Here is a 15,314-nt window from a genome sequence, read left to right as displayed (position 1 = left end):
AATACAGATATAAAATCCTTTGACTCAATACACAACACGGACCTTACAGTTCTCTGCAAAACAGAAATCCTGCAAATGCAAACCTCCACTAAGTTTCACACACTATGCATACAGGCATAGCATTTGATGCACATTCAGCTTAGAACTTTTACACTGGGCAGAGGTAAAAGTGGGTGGATCAACAAACGTGAGTTTTGCGGAGGGGGCAGCACTTCTCCCTTGAGCCACTATCTGTTCCTCCCCCAATGCGCTTCAGAGCCAATACCACAGATGGCAGGTGCCTTGACCATTTCAGTGGTGTGAACACAATTGCCAGGCTAGCCAAGACCTGCACCTTGCGCCTTATGGTAGACAAACCCGACTTCATCCTCAGTGGCAAAGTGGCAACTAGAGAGGCTACCCTGCAGTGTGAGCTCAGTCAGGGAAATGTCTTCGATGAGTTCCTGATGGAGGGAACAACTGCAGACAAAATAATAATTTATTTAGAGCTAACACCTGGAAACTTCTCCAGAGCTTAGAAAACAGAATGCCAAGGAAGTGAAGTTGACTAATAAGCATTGCCCTTACCTCACAGTAGCAAGAGTATGGCCAGCTCTAGCCCTGTTGTGGCTCATGACATTCCTGTGGGAATTATCCCAAGAAAGCTGCAGAATGACTTCAGGGAGTAGCAGGCTGGGCCAGAGTTTGATGGCAGCATTTATCTGCCAGTGCTCAAGACCATAAGGAATAGGAGGAGTGCTGTGGAGAGAATGAACAATCTCTACAATTCTATAGTAATAGAATCAAATTTAATGGAGAAATGAACTTGAAAACAGAAACTGATCTGGTGTGTGTTACAACTCACTTTAAAGAACTTGGGAATCCTCCCAGGGTAGGCAGGCTCCCAAAGATCTACTCACAAGAAAGAGACCATAAAATACCATAAAATCCAGACAGTAAAAACAGCACAACACTATTATATGCCCTTTCGCTTAAAAAAAATGCCACTCCCAAAAGCCTCTTGGAATAAGAGCCTTCATCTGCCCTCAGAAAGGAGAGAACTTTTTAAATTTTTTAAATATTTATTTATTTATTTATTTATTTTGCCAACAAAGGTCCGTATAGTTAAAGCTATGGTTTTCCCAGTAGTGATGTATGGAAGTGAGAGCTGGACCATAAAGAAGGCTGATTGCCGAAGAATTGATGCTTTTGAATTGTGGTGCTGGAGGAGACTGTTGGGAGACCCATGGACTGCAAGAAGATCCAACCTCTCCATTCTGAAGGAAATCAGCCCTGAGTGCTCACTGGAAGGACAGATCGTGAAGCTGAGGCTCCAATACTTTGGCCACCTCATGAGAAGAGAAGACTCCCTGGAAAAGACCCTGATGTTGGGAAAGATGGAGGGCACAAGGAGAAGGGGACGACAGAGGATGAGATGGTTGGACAGTGTTCTCAAAGCTACCAGCATGAGTTTGACCAAGCTGCGGGAGGCAGTGGAAGACAGGAGTGCCTGGTGTGCTCTGGTCCAGGGGGTCACGAAGAGTCGGACACGACTAAACGACTAAACAACATTTTCGTAAAGGGCCGCTAGAGCCCCTCAGAGGCCGCTTTTTCTCGCCGGAACTACAACTCCCACAATCCCGAGCGCGGCGCTCCTCTGATTGGTTCTTCGAGACGCGGGAGGCGGAGCCTGGCTTCTCCCGCGCGCGCGCTCGGCTTTCTCTTCGGACATGGCAGATTTCGAACCCGGCTCCCTGCCCGACCTTTTGCCGCTGTACTACCGCCGCGTTTTCCCCTTCGGCCTTTACGGGCGGTGGCTGCGCTACGGCGACGGTGAGCCAGGAGCGGGCGGGGGGGAAGAGGCGCGCTCCTGGGACCCTGGAGCTGCGGAGGGAGCGGAAGGGAAGCCCCCCAACTGGGGGGAAGGTGGTCGAGGCGCGTAAGTGCTCCGGGGCGGGGCTCAGCCCCCACAGCCTTGCAACACGGGTGCCTCTGAGCATATGCAGAAGGCGAAGAAACGCGCCTGGTCTCGCCCTTCATGGTGGGCGCTGGAACGGGAGGAGGCGCCCAGATCAAAGAAAATGGGGTAGCTAAGGGAAATGAGTCGTAATTAACTGAGGAATTAATTGAGGAACGCACAACTGCAAGATGCAGGAGCAATAGGTTTCCAAAAGAAAAAGTTCTGTGGGTTTGTGGAAGAGGGACTATCAACTACGATGAACTGAAATAATAATACAGTGGACTACCTCAGGCTAAGAACTTAATTCGTTGCGGAGGTCCGTTCTTAACCTGAAACTGTTCTTAACCTGAAGCCCCACTTTAGCTAATGGGGCCTCCCGCTGCTGCTGCGCCACAGGAGCCCAATTTCTGTTCTCATCCTGAAGCAAAGTTCTTAACCCAAGGTAATATTTCTGGGTTAGTGGAGTCTGTAACCTGAAGCGTATGTAACCCGAGGTACCACTGTAATAATAACTTTATTGTCAATGTACAACCTGTGTACAATAAATTAATCGAGCCTCCCTCCCCCCCCCCAACACTCAATCTCATTGCATTCTGTGTGCTTGTTGCACAACTCACCAACCCCGAAAGTCAGTTGCACTATATTATTTTCTGTTCAGCAGCTTAACAGCCCCCGGATAGAAACTGTTTTAAGCCTGTTGGTACGACTGATTATACTTCTATATCTCCTGCCCGAAGATTAAAGAGTTGCTGGCCAGGGTGTGAATCATCCCTGAGAATTTTTCTCACAACGATCCCTTGCGATGTTATCTAGCAGACTCAAGGGACAGCCCATGATATCATGTGCTGTGTTCACCACCCTCGGTAAAGACTTCCTGTCCGTGGCTGTCAAGGCACCACACTGTGAGACAATATGAGATGACACTTTCTATTGTGGACCAGTAGAAGGAGGTCATCAGTTGTTGTTTAACATTGTTCTTTCGCAAGACCCTGAGAAAATGGAGTCTCTGTTGGGCCTTCCTAACCACCTGAGTTATATTGCTTTTCCAAGTGAGGTCTTCACTAAGGTAAGCTCCCAGGAATTTAAAGGAAGAGACTCTCTCCACACAGCGCCCCCCCCCCCCAATATACAACGGGGCTTGTTCCCCTCTCTTCTAAACAGAAGCTCCCCAACTCAGTCAGCTCAGCTGATTAGAGGGTGGTGCTGATAGCACCAAGGTCGCAGGTTCGATCCCCATACAGGCCACCTGCATCTTCCTGCATTGGGGTTGGACTAGATGACACCCGGGGTCCCTTCCAACTGTACAGTTCCAAGAGTCTGTGTTTGGAAGCACTATACAAGGTAACACTGCCAACTTCGTGCCCCGTCTGGCATTGGCTAGCGTGGCCACCTGTGTGGTTAAAAAAGAGAACACAGACATGTATAAAATTTATACGTGCTCATGTATTTGGCATAAATGCAAATATAATTAGTGCAATACAATACATGTCACCATAGTGGGGAAGACTGTGACTGAATGATCTATGACCGAATGATGGACAACTTCAAGGCCTCTGCTTTCTCTTCTTATTGTTATTTAGCTTTAAAGTGGAATTGTACTGGAAGGCTCTGCAAATAGCAGACACTTTTGGACAGAGGACCAGCCCAGCTAATAGAGGACGGTTAAGGAGGACCCAACATTTTGCTGGCCGCAGAATTTTTAGGGTTGTATGGACTTCTTGTATGGACTTTCCTGAATTATTGCCGACCTGGCTGACTAAAATATAATCACACTTAGCGTTTATATAGCACATTTAGAGTGTTCAGTGTGCTGTCTTATTCCACCATATTGCAAAAGGAGAACTGGGGCGTGGAGAACAGCATCTTGCCTAGGACCACCTTGCCAGCTTCGTGAAAGAGCTGAGATTCAAAGCAGAAACTGTGCTGCACCATGTAACTAGCATGTGATCTTCCTTTTGCAGTGCCAAAGAATTACTTTCAGCGAAGGGAGTTTTCGTTCACGCTCCGCGATGACATTTACGTGCGGTACCAATCTTTCAACACACCCTTGGAATTGGAAAAAGAGATCCAGAAAATGTGCCCTTACAAAATTGACATTGGGGCTGTGTATTCGCACAAGGTATGCACTTCAATGCTATAAAGCCAGGCCAGGGAATCTCCAGGTGTTGCTGCACTACAACTCCCATAATCACCCTGGCCATTAGCATTTCTGGCTGCGGCTGATGGGAGCTGGAGTCCAGCAACAGTTGGAGGGTCACAGGTTCCTCAATCCTGTTATAAAAATGATTTAGAAAAGGTTTTCAAAACTGCCTGCCCTAGAGTCCACCATTTAACTGGCTTAAAAAAGACTTGGCCTGTTGACCGTACAAATATGATCAAACATAATTTTACTGGAACCGTTGAAAAAAAACCCCAATTAGTTAACTGTCACAAGGCAGGGAAATAAAATTCTAAATTATGGTAAGCAGCTATCATTTCTAAGTTATTTCTGTTCCCTTTTGCTTCCCTGCAGCCCATCCAGCACAACATGGTACACCTAGGTGCCTTCCAGGCCCAGGAAAAAGAGCTCGTATTTGATATAGACATGACAGATTACGATGATGTTAGAAGATGCTGCAGGTATTTCTATTACCCTTCTGGGATAGTGATTTGGGGACAGGAAGCCAGTTTGATGGTGAGGATGATAATTATATATGTTTGGGAAGGTGGGTAGAGTATTCGCTCTCCATTGACTGATCACTCTTGAGTTCTGCTCTGAACTTCAAAAGATACTGCCCACTTCTATGCTTCCAGCGTTGTTGTAACAGTTATGTACTAGAAACTTGTTTCGTTTTTACTTTAAGCTTATTGTCTGTTTTTGTACTTTATTTCCATGTGTGGGCATTCCCTGAACCTTGACAGCACATCAAATGGGAGTCTAGACTGTCAGTATTTTGTGGGAAGGATTCCCACACAAGTGGATACCAGAACTTTAGGTCTGTACAGTAGAAGAGGATTGAAGGGCCCTGTCACCCTGGCACAACAAATCCACTTTAAAAAAGAACCAGACTTTTTGCAGTTTGGAAAGTGACAGGGAAATTCATTCAGAAGGGGGGGGGGTTGTACAAATGACTAGCTAGGTCACCTGGAGGAGCCTTGACAGTGCAATCCTGTGCATGTTTTCCTGGAAGTAAGTCCCACTGTGTTCAACGGGACTTACTGCCAGGTAAGTCTGGATAGGCCTGCAGCCTGAAGATTGCAGGGGGACTGGATAATGGAAGCCACCCTTTGTTTTGTCCCACATGCCTAATAATAGTAAGGATGCTAGATCTAAGTGTTGAATGCAACACGAAATCGTACAAATTATTTCATTAAAAGAAAATCCTTTTTCCATTCTGAACCTTCAGAATGTGTGCAAGAACATGGGGTGTCCACTGTGTGGATGCAGTGTCAAATGACTTCCCATGTCCAGTGAAATTGCCACTCATTACATATGAGCCTCTTCCCACTGAATCCTGAAGCTGTAGAATAGCCTCTTGGATTTGGTTGTTCACTGCCTTTGGGCTGTGTGTGTTAAAAAATACACTGCCCACTTTGGGCTGAAGAGCATTTAGCAGATCACACCCTGACTTACTTCCTTGTTTGTTAAGGGACATTAACTTAGAGCTTCCTAGTTTGGACATAACATAAAACTCTGGATTAATGCAGTCCAGGGTCTTAGTACTTAAGCCAACGGAGGAGAGGATGAGTTCTCAGCCCCAACATTTTTCCACTGTTCCATAAACCAGAGTCTAGAACTAATGTCTGAACTGGGTTGTTGTGGTTTTTATATGGTTTTGTAAGCTTCCTTGAAGGGTGGGAGTCGTGGGTTATATTTTTAAACTAATCAGAGCTTCATTTTTTAACGACTCTTCTTTCAGCTCTGCAGAGATCTGCCCCAAGTGCTGGACTCTAATGACCATTGCCATCCGCATCATAGATCGGGCACTCGTAGGTAAGTGGCCAATGGCCACGTAGCAACTGTTGCCAGACTGACCATTTTGTCCACCTTTCTTTCGGAGACTCGCCCAAGTCATAGTTTAAGCGCCTTCCAGCAGTGTGTACCATATTTTCATAATATAGGATTTATCTAGTACCATTGGCTTTTGTGGAACCTTTTTGGGAAGTGTAAGCAAAAGAAGGTGGGTCCTTGTCCCAAGGAACTTCCAACCTAAACAGATGGGGGGCAAATTAAGCTTATGCATTAAAGACTTTAAAACTGGGTCTCATCCTGCAGATGGTGATTAAAGGTGAATTCTGGGTCTGAAAAGACAGGAGGTTGCACATTGCTGTGCTGATGCAGCTTTTTCTATCCAAGCAGAGAGACAGGACGGACATGAAAGCTACGGTTCCTTTTCCATGTTTAAGTCCTAGGGCTGGAATGGTGTCTTTAAGAGGGTACCTAATGTATCATTCTGCAGTCAGGAAAGGTCAATTTTCCTTAAATTTCTAGTGGATATGATTACAACCAACTTCTGTAAGCCTCCCAATTATGGGGACTCCCTGACTTTCCTTTTCATGCTTTTGCCTCTGTTACTAGTGTCAGCCCGTGCAGCCTAACTTTCGCCAGCAATATCTGCAGATTGGTAAACTGCTGAATTGGCTCTTCCCTTTTACCCTCCTCGTATGCTTTGTACCGATGGAATGCTCCTGTTATTTTATATTGCTGTATTTATGTATGTGTGTGGGTGTTAGTATCTGCTGGTATAAATACTAACACGTGTGGTATTGCAGTTCAGGATATGCTTGCTCAAATCTCACTTTAGCCCTGATCAAGGCCTGTTTCCTTCTGACTCTCGGTCTTTCCTTGCTGCCACACCCCCCCCCAGCCAATCTGCAATATAAGAATAATAATGGCAGCCTACCTTACGGGACTGTTGTAAGAATTGCTGGGATGCTGCATGCAGAACGCTATGAGCACTCGCAGCACTAAGGTTTTATTCATGCATTCTTGTCAAAGCTATTGCCTTTTGTGCTTTCTTCTCTGCTCTTCTGCACCTCCAGAGGACTTTGGCATCAAGCACCGCCTCTGGGTGTACTCGGGACGGAGAGGCGTTCATTGCTGGGTGTGTGATGAATCGGTCAGGAAGTGGTCTTCAAGTCTCCGCTCTGCAGCAGTGGAATATCTCTCCCTTGTGAAGGTGTGGTATCTTTAGGACAGAAGGAGGTGGAACTTAATTTCTGCATTGCAGGGGGTTGGGTGCCTTCCAACTCTACAATTCTATGATTATGTGACACTGGAGGGCAGAGAATCAGTGGCCCAGTTAAGCTACTATACTGGCCTGTCACGTTGGGACATGCCCCTAGGACAAGGAAAGGCAGAGCACAGTGTCATGACCAGAAGCAATCTTTAAGTGTATTAACAGAGAATCCTGCTGGATCGGGCCACAGGCTCATCTACTTGAGCACTGTTCTCACATTGGCCAGCCAGTTGCCTCTGGGAAGCCCATAAAGCATGACATTTCTTGCTGTCAGTGGAGGGGTGAGTGGCATTAACCAGAGCTCATTTTGCATATTTTGAATTTTCTGGTGCATTTTCGATTCATTTTTAATCTTGCTGGCTGTTTTGAGCTTCTAGTTTTCTTTATTTTGTATTTAAGTGTTTTCTTGTTTGTAAACTGACTTGGAAATACAGTGGTGCCTCGCAAGACGAAATTAATTCGTTCCGCAAGTCTTTTCGTCTTGCGAGTTTTTCGTCTTGCGAAGCACGGTTTCCCATAGGAATGCATTGAAAATCAATCAATGCGTTCCTATGGAAACCGCCTTCAGACCAGGTTTGGGGACAGTCTGTCCCCTGACCTCTTCTGAAGGCCGACGTGGGGGGGCGAAAGTCTTTGCTTCCCCCCCCCTTCCCGGGACAGCAGAGACTTCTCCGCTGTCCGGGGCGATCTTAAAATGCTGGCGGGCGGCAGCGCTGCCGCCCGCCAGCATTTTAAAATCCCCCGGGAAGGCAGGCAGGGGGGACAAAGACTTTTGCCCCCCACCCGCCTTCAGAAGAGGTCCAGAGGGCTCTCCAAGCTGCGGATAGCAGCCTGCTGCCCCGCGTGAGGGGCAGACATTCGCAGCTTGGGGAGCCCTGCAGGACTTCCCCGCAGGGCTCTCCAAGCTGCGGATAGCAGCCTGCTGCCCCGCGCGAGGGGCGCTCTTAAGCAGAGCGCCCCTCGCGCGGCGCAGACATTCGCAGCTTGGGGAACCCTGCAGGACTTCCCCGCAGGGCTCTCCAAGCGGCGAATGTCGGCCCGGTGCGAGGGGCGCTCTGCTTAAGAGCGCCCCTCGCGCGGGGCAGCAGGCTGCGCACCTTCCCCTCTGTTCCCGGACCTGTCCTGAAGGCTTGCGGTGGGAGGAGGGCTTTCCACCCCACCGCCAACATTCAGAATGCTGTTCTGAATGTTGGCGGTGGGGAGGAAAAACCCTCCTCCCACCGCAAGCCCCGGGAACAGAGGAGAAGCGCTGCGCACCTTCCCCTCTGTTCCCGGACCTGTCCTGAAGGCTTGCAGTGGGAGGAGGGCTTTCCTGCCCACCGCCAACATTCAGAATGCTGTTCTGAATGTTGGCGGTGGGGAGGAAAAACCCTCCCACCGCAAGCCCCGGGAACAGAGGAGAAGCCCTTCGCGCCTTCCCCTCTGTTCCCGGACCTCCCACTGCAAGCCTTAGGACAGGTCCGGGAACAGAGGAGAAGGCGCGCTGCGCTTCCCCACTGTCCCCGGAGATTTCCCTATGGGCTTTCGTCTTGCGAAGCAAGCCCATAGGGAAATTCGTCTTGCGAAGCCGCTAAAAAATCGGAAAACCCTTTCGTCTTGCGGGTTTTTCGTTTAGCGAGGCATTCGTCTTGCGGGGCACCACTGTAATAATAATAATATTTTATTTATTTATTTATACCCCGCCCTTCCCGGTTCAGGAAACCGGGCTCAGGGCGGCTAACAACAAATTTAAAACACTTAATTGATGCTACAAAAAACCCAGCATAAAATACAGTATGAAGCGTAAATAACAATAAAATCAAAAATCAATTTAGGGGGGAAATTCATCCAATAAATGTTAGATAGACTGAAAGATGCTTAAAGAAACCAGCCTAAAGTAAACCTCCATATTTCACAGGGTGGCGAAGAGACCATCAAGAAGGTGACTCTTCCAGACAACATCCACCCTTTCATCAGGTCAGTTCTGGCAACAGCCAGGGAATTTATGGCATTTCTAGCATAAAGAGGTTGCACATCCTGAATTGGTTATTCAGCAAATGTTAAGCTTTAAGTGTTGTTTTAAGCTGTGCTGAGAATCACTATGGAATAAGGAGGGATGGACTGCATTGTGGCTTTCTGATGGAGAAGGGTGAGTAGAAGCTATAGGTGCAACTATTGATGAGGCTCGTGGGCAGCTTTCTTCAGTGGCATTCTGTTTCACTTAACCATGAACCAGGGGGCTTAGAAGAGCCTTCTATATACAGGATCCCGTTTGCATCCTGAGCAGAACGCAACCTGCGTCTACGCGGATTGCACTTCTGTGCATATGCGTGACGTCATTTTTAGCGTCTCGGCGAGCGGCGAAACCCAGAAGTAATCCGTTCCGTTACTTCCGGGTCAATGCGGGACGCAACCTGAAAAGATTTAATCCGAAGCGACTTTTAACCCGAGGTATGACTATAATAAGAGCCTTGAGCAATGGGAGAGCTTTTGGGCTACTCCTAAAACCCTAAAACTAGGGTAAAAGGTAAAGGGACCCCTGACCATTAAGTCCAGTTGCAGACAACTCTGGGGTTGCTACACTCATCTCGCTTTACTGGCCGAGGGAGCCGGCGTTTGTCCGCAGACTGCTTCTGGGTCATGTGGCCAGCACGACTAAGCCGCTTCTGGCGAACCAGAGCAGCACACGGAAACGCCATTTACCTTCCCGCTGGAGCGGTACCTATTTATCTACTTGCACTTTGACGTGCTTTTGAACTGCTAGGTTGGCAGGAGCAGGGACCAAGCAACGGGAGCTCACCCCGTCGCGGGTATTCAAACCGCCGATCTTCTGATTGGCAAGCCCTAGGCTCTGTGGTTTAGACCCAAAACTAGGGTAGGCTGTGGTTAATGCAGCTCCAAGGGTAAATATTCAGATGTGAAGTGGAGGAAAGGCCCATTGAAGACTATGCATAATGACTGGAGAAAGTGCAGAATTCCCTTTTCATGGACAGATTATGTGCACATTCCCCATGTGGATGTGCACAATGGCCAGCTGTTATGCACATTAACCACTCAACTCACATTACCCTAATGGGCACAGAGACATTGCTACATTACTAATTCCAAGGCCATATCTACATTTCTCCTCCTGCGGGCAAGTGCTGGAATGCATGCCCATTGGCATGCATCCTATTTATGCAATCTGTACAGAACAAAGACCTGTTCGTTTCCCTTCTAGCAATATTTGTGCTCTTCTACCAGGGTTGGGTGTGGCAATACTACAAAATGATGCCATACTATGTCGCAGCTCCCTTCTTCAACAATACAGTGGTACCTCTGGATACGCACACCTCTGGTTGCGTATCCTTCAGGATGCGAACGCGGCAAACCCGGAAGTATTTTTCCGGGTTTCGCCACATGCACAAAAGCCCTCTACCCTGCTGCGCGCATGCGCAGAACAGGCACCTCCGGTTGCGAATTCCTTGGCATCCGACTGAAGCGCCGGAATGGATCCTGTGCACAGCCAGAGATACCACTGTACATATTTCCGCAGACCTAGGCAAGAGCAAATGAAATGCCATTGAGGCTTTTATCACCTCTGTGTGGCAGGCTGTTCCTGCTGAAATTCCCTCTTTCCCAAAATGCTATGTGTGGTGTGCGAGTGTCTAAACATACTGCACCTTTCAGGGCAAAGGCCACCCACCTACTCCAAAGCACCTTATAAAAGATAACTTTGTATACGTAGGAGGATAACTGAGCTTTATATACATAGCAGGAATGTTGTGCTTCCAGATGATTGACGACATAGTTCACTTGCGGTGCTTTCAGCCCATGCCCTCGGTAACCTTCCTTGTGCCCATTCACCTGCCTCTCCACCAAAGTTACCCCTCTGACTCTCTGATGTTTTCCCCTCTTCTGTTGCAGCGAATCTCTAAATGTGGTGAAGCGTTACTTCAGAGAGTATGCACTTGTCGAGCAGGACATTCTTGGAAGTAAAGAGAGCTATGAAAAAGTGTTGGCTTTGGTCCCAGAGAATATCCTTTCAAGAGCCTATGGGGCGTGCCAGAGAGTGCTGCACATCTTACTAGTGAGATGCCCATAAAATCAGGGATGAGGAACCTGTGGCCCTCCAGAGGTTGGGCTGCAACTCACATCCAACATTGTATACGGCCAAGGATGATAGGGGTTAGGGTTCCATTAACTTTGGGAGGGCCACAGCTTCCCCTTCCCTGCAATAAATAGTCAAGGCCATGGGGCCAAAAATCCAGATACCCCTGGGTCTGTTTACTGGCACTTGTGTTGATGCAGGGGTCAGGAAGCAGATTTATCCCGTATCGGCAGCGGCTGTTGTTGTTGGCATCCGTTTGCCTTTGGGGGTGAATTCAAACTTGGAAGGTTACAAGTGTGGTGTAGTGGTTAAGAGCGGTAGTCTCGTAATCTGAGCAACCGGGTTCGCGTCTCCGCTCCTCCACATGCAGCTGCTGGGTGACCTTGGGCCAGTCACACTTCTGTGAAGTCTCTCAGCCCCACTCACCTCACAGAGTGTTTGTTGTGGGGGAGGAAGGGAAAGGAGAATGTTAGCCGCTTTGAGACTCCTTAAAGGGAGTGAAAGGCGGGATATCAAATCCAAACTCTTCTTCTTCTACAGCGCCTGCTATGGCATTGGAGACCGATATAGGAGAGACATGTTTTGTTGCAACTGGGGCAGATGAAGGCATCTGGTTGTGCTGCTGCAGATGCACCGTGGCGTTGCTTCTCTCTGCGCTCCTCCCAGCAGGCATTCCTCCTGTGGTCACTGCTAGGGATGCACAACCTGTCTTTCTGTCTATCTCCAAGCATTGCAATAATCTGCCAGAGAGTGCCATATGGCAGGGGTAATGTTGCCAGCATTCAGGTCACGTTTGCATCAATCTTTGCAGCACAGAGTTGGTCTGCCATCAGGCCTGGTGCCTGAAGCCAGCTCCCCGTAGTGCACATCCTTGGGGTTCCTGCTATCTCCCATTCTGTGTACACGACCGAGCCAGTGTATATCTTACTGAGACAGGAGTACAGTCATACCTCGGGTTGTGAACATGATCCATGCGGGAGGCACGTTCGCAACCCACAGTGTTCGCAGCCTGAAGCGCTGCGTGACACGATTCGGCACTTCTGTGCATGTGCGTGATGTCATTCTGTGCGAGCACCGAAACCCGGAAGTAACCTGTTCCGCTACTTCCGGGTTTGGCACAGTCTGCAACCCACAGCGTTCATAAACCTGAGGTATGACTGTACAAGCATGCTGATAATGTGAGTTTGGGAGATCATATCTTTGCTTGAGACTCCGTCCTGCCATGTGATGCCCCAAATTTTACTGATGCAGAAACAGCATCCCTCTAAATACCAGCTGCTGGGGAACTTGAGTGGGAGAATCCTGTTGTGTTCGTATCCTGCTTGTCGGCTTTCCATAGGCGTCCAGTTGGCCATTATGCAAACAGGATGCTGGACTCCATGGGCTTTTGGTCTGACCCAGCAGGGCTCCTCTGCCCCAGGCCCCAGCAGGCCTTGGACCAGATTTGAAACTCCTTAACAATTTGGCCACCAGTTCGAAAAGAACTGCTTCAGGAATTCATTAAAAAGCACGATTCGGTCAAGCGCTGGGAGCTTTTGACGAAAGCAATGGAAAGACACGGTGTAAGTATTTGAGGTAGCGGGGGGGGGCATGTGCATGATAAGAATCTTTTGGGTAAGTCCCTAGGCTGCCAGCACTGGGTGATGGGGAGCAAAGCAGCGTGAGAAGCCGGCGAGGTTTTATTTCTTGACCAAGAAGTGGGATTGACAGCTGAATTCTAAAGCAATGGGAGTGTTGGGATGGGCAGTGATTGAACCCGTCTTGATAAAAAGCACTTCTCACTAACCCCTTCTGCTGATTCCACCCCTGCCCCCAATATAAAACTGTTCAGCGTTGCAGTCGTAGAGTGCTCTCTCTTAGGTGCTGTGGTGGCACAACCCTTCCTCTGTGACTGTAAGGTAAAGGTAAAGGGACCCCTGGAGTTGTGGCACTCATCTCGCTTTACTGGCTGAGGGAGCCGGCATACAGCTTCCGGGTCATGTGGCCAGCATGACTAAGCCACTTCTGGCAAACCAGAGCAGCGTACCTATTTATCTACTTGCACTTTGACGTGCTTTCAAACTGCTAGGTGGGCAGGAGCTGGGACCGAGCAACAGGAGCTCACCCCGTTGCGGGGATTCCAACCGGCGACCTTCTGATCGGCAAGTCCTAGGCTCTGTGGTTTAACCCACAGCGTAGCCTCCTTCTAATAGAGGGGTGAAAAACAAATGCCTACAAAAGATCCTCCAAAGTTTGAACCCTTTCCAATCTTCCTCTTCCTTCCCAGAACACACCCAAGAAAATGGCTGAGATCATGCTTCAGTACTGTTTTCCACGGCTAGATATGAATGTCAGCAAAGGAATCAACCACTTGTTGAAGAGCCCCTTCAGTGTTCACCCCAAAACAGGTTGGTTGCATGATGCTTCAACATACCTTCCTTTAGTCAAGATGGGGATCTAATAGGGTGTTGGCTAGGGCCTTTGGTCTTGGATCTGGGAGTTCACATATCCCCTTAGGTGTGCCAGCTTCACTCTTGCCAGTGTCCTTGGGCCACTCGCTTGTCTCTCTGCCTAAACTACCTTGCAAGGTTGTTGAGAGGGTGAAATCAAAGAGGGCCACCTAGAGCGCTCTGAGCTGTGGAGGAAGGGTGAGATAAAACCATCTTGGTCAGTGGTAGTAGCAGTACTGTTGTTTCCCCACCAAAGCATGTAGAGTTATATCTCTGCTGGCACCCAGAAAGGCCCCTTCTAACTTGCTCATTGCACTCCTTTAGGACGTATTTCAGTTCCAATTGACCTGAAGAAACTGGATGAATTTGATCCATTTGCTGTTCCCACTATAAGGTACGAATGATCCAGCTTTGGGCACATGGAAAGTTGAAGCGCAGCACACGCTGCCATTTGTCTCTTGGAGCACAGAGCAGCTGCAGCAGTCTGTGTTACCTTCACTGCGTAGTCTGGGGATAGCCACTGTGGTGGCTTCCACATGCTGTTGGACTACAACTCCCATCAGCCCCAGCCATCTTGGCCAACAGTTAGGAATGATGGCCATTGCAGTCTAACAGCATCTGGAAGACACCATATCAGCTGCTCTTCATGTGGTTAGACCCTTAGGTCACTGGACTAGGAGGATTACAGCATCTTGGGTTAACAGAGGCATCACTGTTCCCGTAGCTGTTTTTAATCGAGGGGAGGAAACTCCTGTTTCTTACTCTTAATTTCCTTTAACCCTCATATCTCTGCAGCCTCGTGCCCTTCATTGGTTGGGAATTCTAAGAAACAAAAAATAAATAAATGGTGCAGTTTTGAAATCGGTAGTTGCAATCACTGAAGTTTTGAAAGGTTCAGTCCGCCACCTTGCTTCAAAATGGTAACCAGTTATGTCCAAACATAAAGGAAAACCTCCTGCTGCTTGATCTGTAGAACCATTATGCAGGATTTTTTTACGATATTGTATGAAGTGTCAAAATGCATAGTGAACAAACAACTTTCCAAAAAATGTAATAGATGAGATTTATTAATAAGGTCCCAGGTTAGGTTACAACTTTATTCTGCCTCAGTTTTGGCATAGCCCAGAGCTGGGGAACTTGTGGCCTTCCAGGTGTTGTTAGACCCCAACTCCCATCAACCCCAGCCAGCTGATCGTCAGGGGTGATGGGAGATGTAGTCCAACAACATACAGAGGACTCCCCGACGTTGCCTGATCGTATGCATCAGTGGGTTTGGGAGTGCTAAACTGCATAGGACCAAGCTGTTGAAAGAGTTCCACCCTGTTATACAGAAGGTGGATTTGAGGAGAGAATGTTACTAGAAGAGTGGCGCTGTGGGTTAAACCACAGAGCCTAGAGCTTCCTGATCAGAAGGTCAGCAGTTCAAATCCCCACAAGGGGATGAGCTCCCCTTGTTCAGTACCAGCTCCTGCCAACCTAGCAGTTCAGTGCAAGTAGATAAATAGGTACCGCTCTGGTGCTCTGCTCTGGTTCGCCAGAAGCGGCTTAGTCATGCTGGCCACATGACCAGGAAGCTGTACGCCGGCTCCATCGGCCAATAAAGCGAGATGAGCGCCGCAACCCCAGAGTCGTCCATGACTGGACCTAATGATCAGGTG

At 48.4% G+C, this 15,314-nt stretch overlaps 1 protein-coding gene and 1 pseudogene across 5 annotated transcripts in view; both read left to right on the top strand.

Annotated features, from left to right (window-relative positions):
* The window catches only part of PRIM1 (DNA primase subunit 1), a 129,195-nt gene that overhangs the window by 105,300 nt on the left and 8,581 nt on the right, over positions 1 to 15,314 (top strand). For 3 of the 4 annotated variants that reach the window (XM_083729436.1, XM_083729438.1, XM_083729437.1), the window contains exons 3-11: positions 3,901 to 4,058; positions 4,452 to 4,558; positions 5,839 to 5,912; positions 6,962 to 7,098; positions 9,056 to 9,114; positions 11,044 to 11,153; positions 12,698 to 12,789; positions 13,494 to 13,614; positions 13,981 to 14,050. In XM_083729436.1, the coding sequence (XP_083585562.1) occupies positions 3,901 to 4,058; positions 4,452 to 4,558; positions 5,839 to 5,912; positions 6,962 to 7,098; positions 9,056 to 9,114; positions 11,044 to 11,153; positions 12,698 to 12,789; positions 13,494 to 13,614; positions 13,981 to 14,050 (928 nt within the window). Of the gene's footprint in view, positions 1 to 1,668; positions 1,813 to 3,900; positions 4,059 to 4,451; positions 4,559 to 5,838; positions 5,913 to 6,961; positions 7,099 to 9,055; positions 9,115 to 11,043; positions 11,154 to 12,697; positions 12,790 to 13,493; positions 13,615 to 13,980; positions 14,051 to 15,314 lie in introns of those variants that run through there. The other variant, XM_083729439.1, reaches the window with a different exon arrangement.
* LOC310839069 (checkpoint protein HUS1 pseudogene) lies at positions 38 to 1,040 on the top strand (annotated as a pseudogene). Its single transcript has one exon. The product of its transcript is annotated as a checkpoint protein HUS1 pseudogene (transcript).

This window comes from Podarcis gaigeae, assembly GCF_964106915.1.
Source record: "Podarcis gaigeae genome assembly, chromosome: 2".
Taxonomy (NCBI): domain Eukaryota; kingdom Metazoa; phylum Chordata; class Lepidosauria; order Squamata; family Lacertidae; genus Podarcis; species Podarcis gaigeae.
This window is presented reverse-complemented; position numbering and strand designations above follow the sequence as displayed.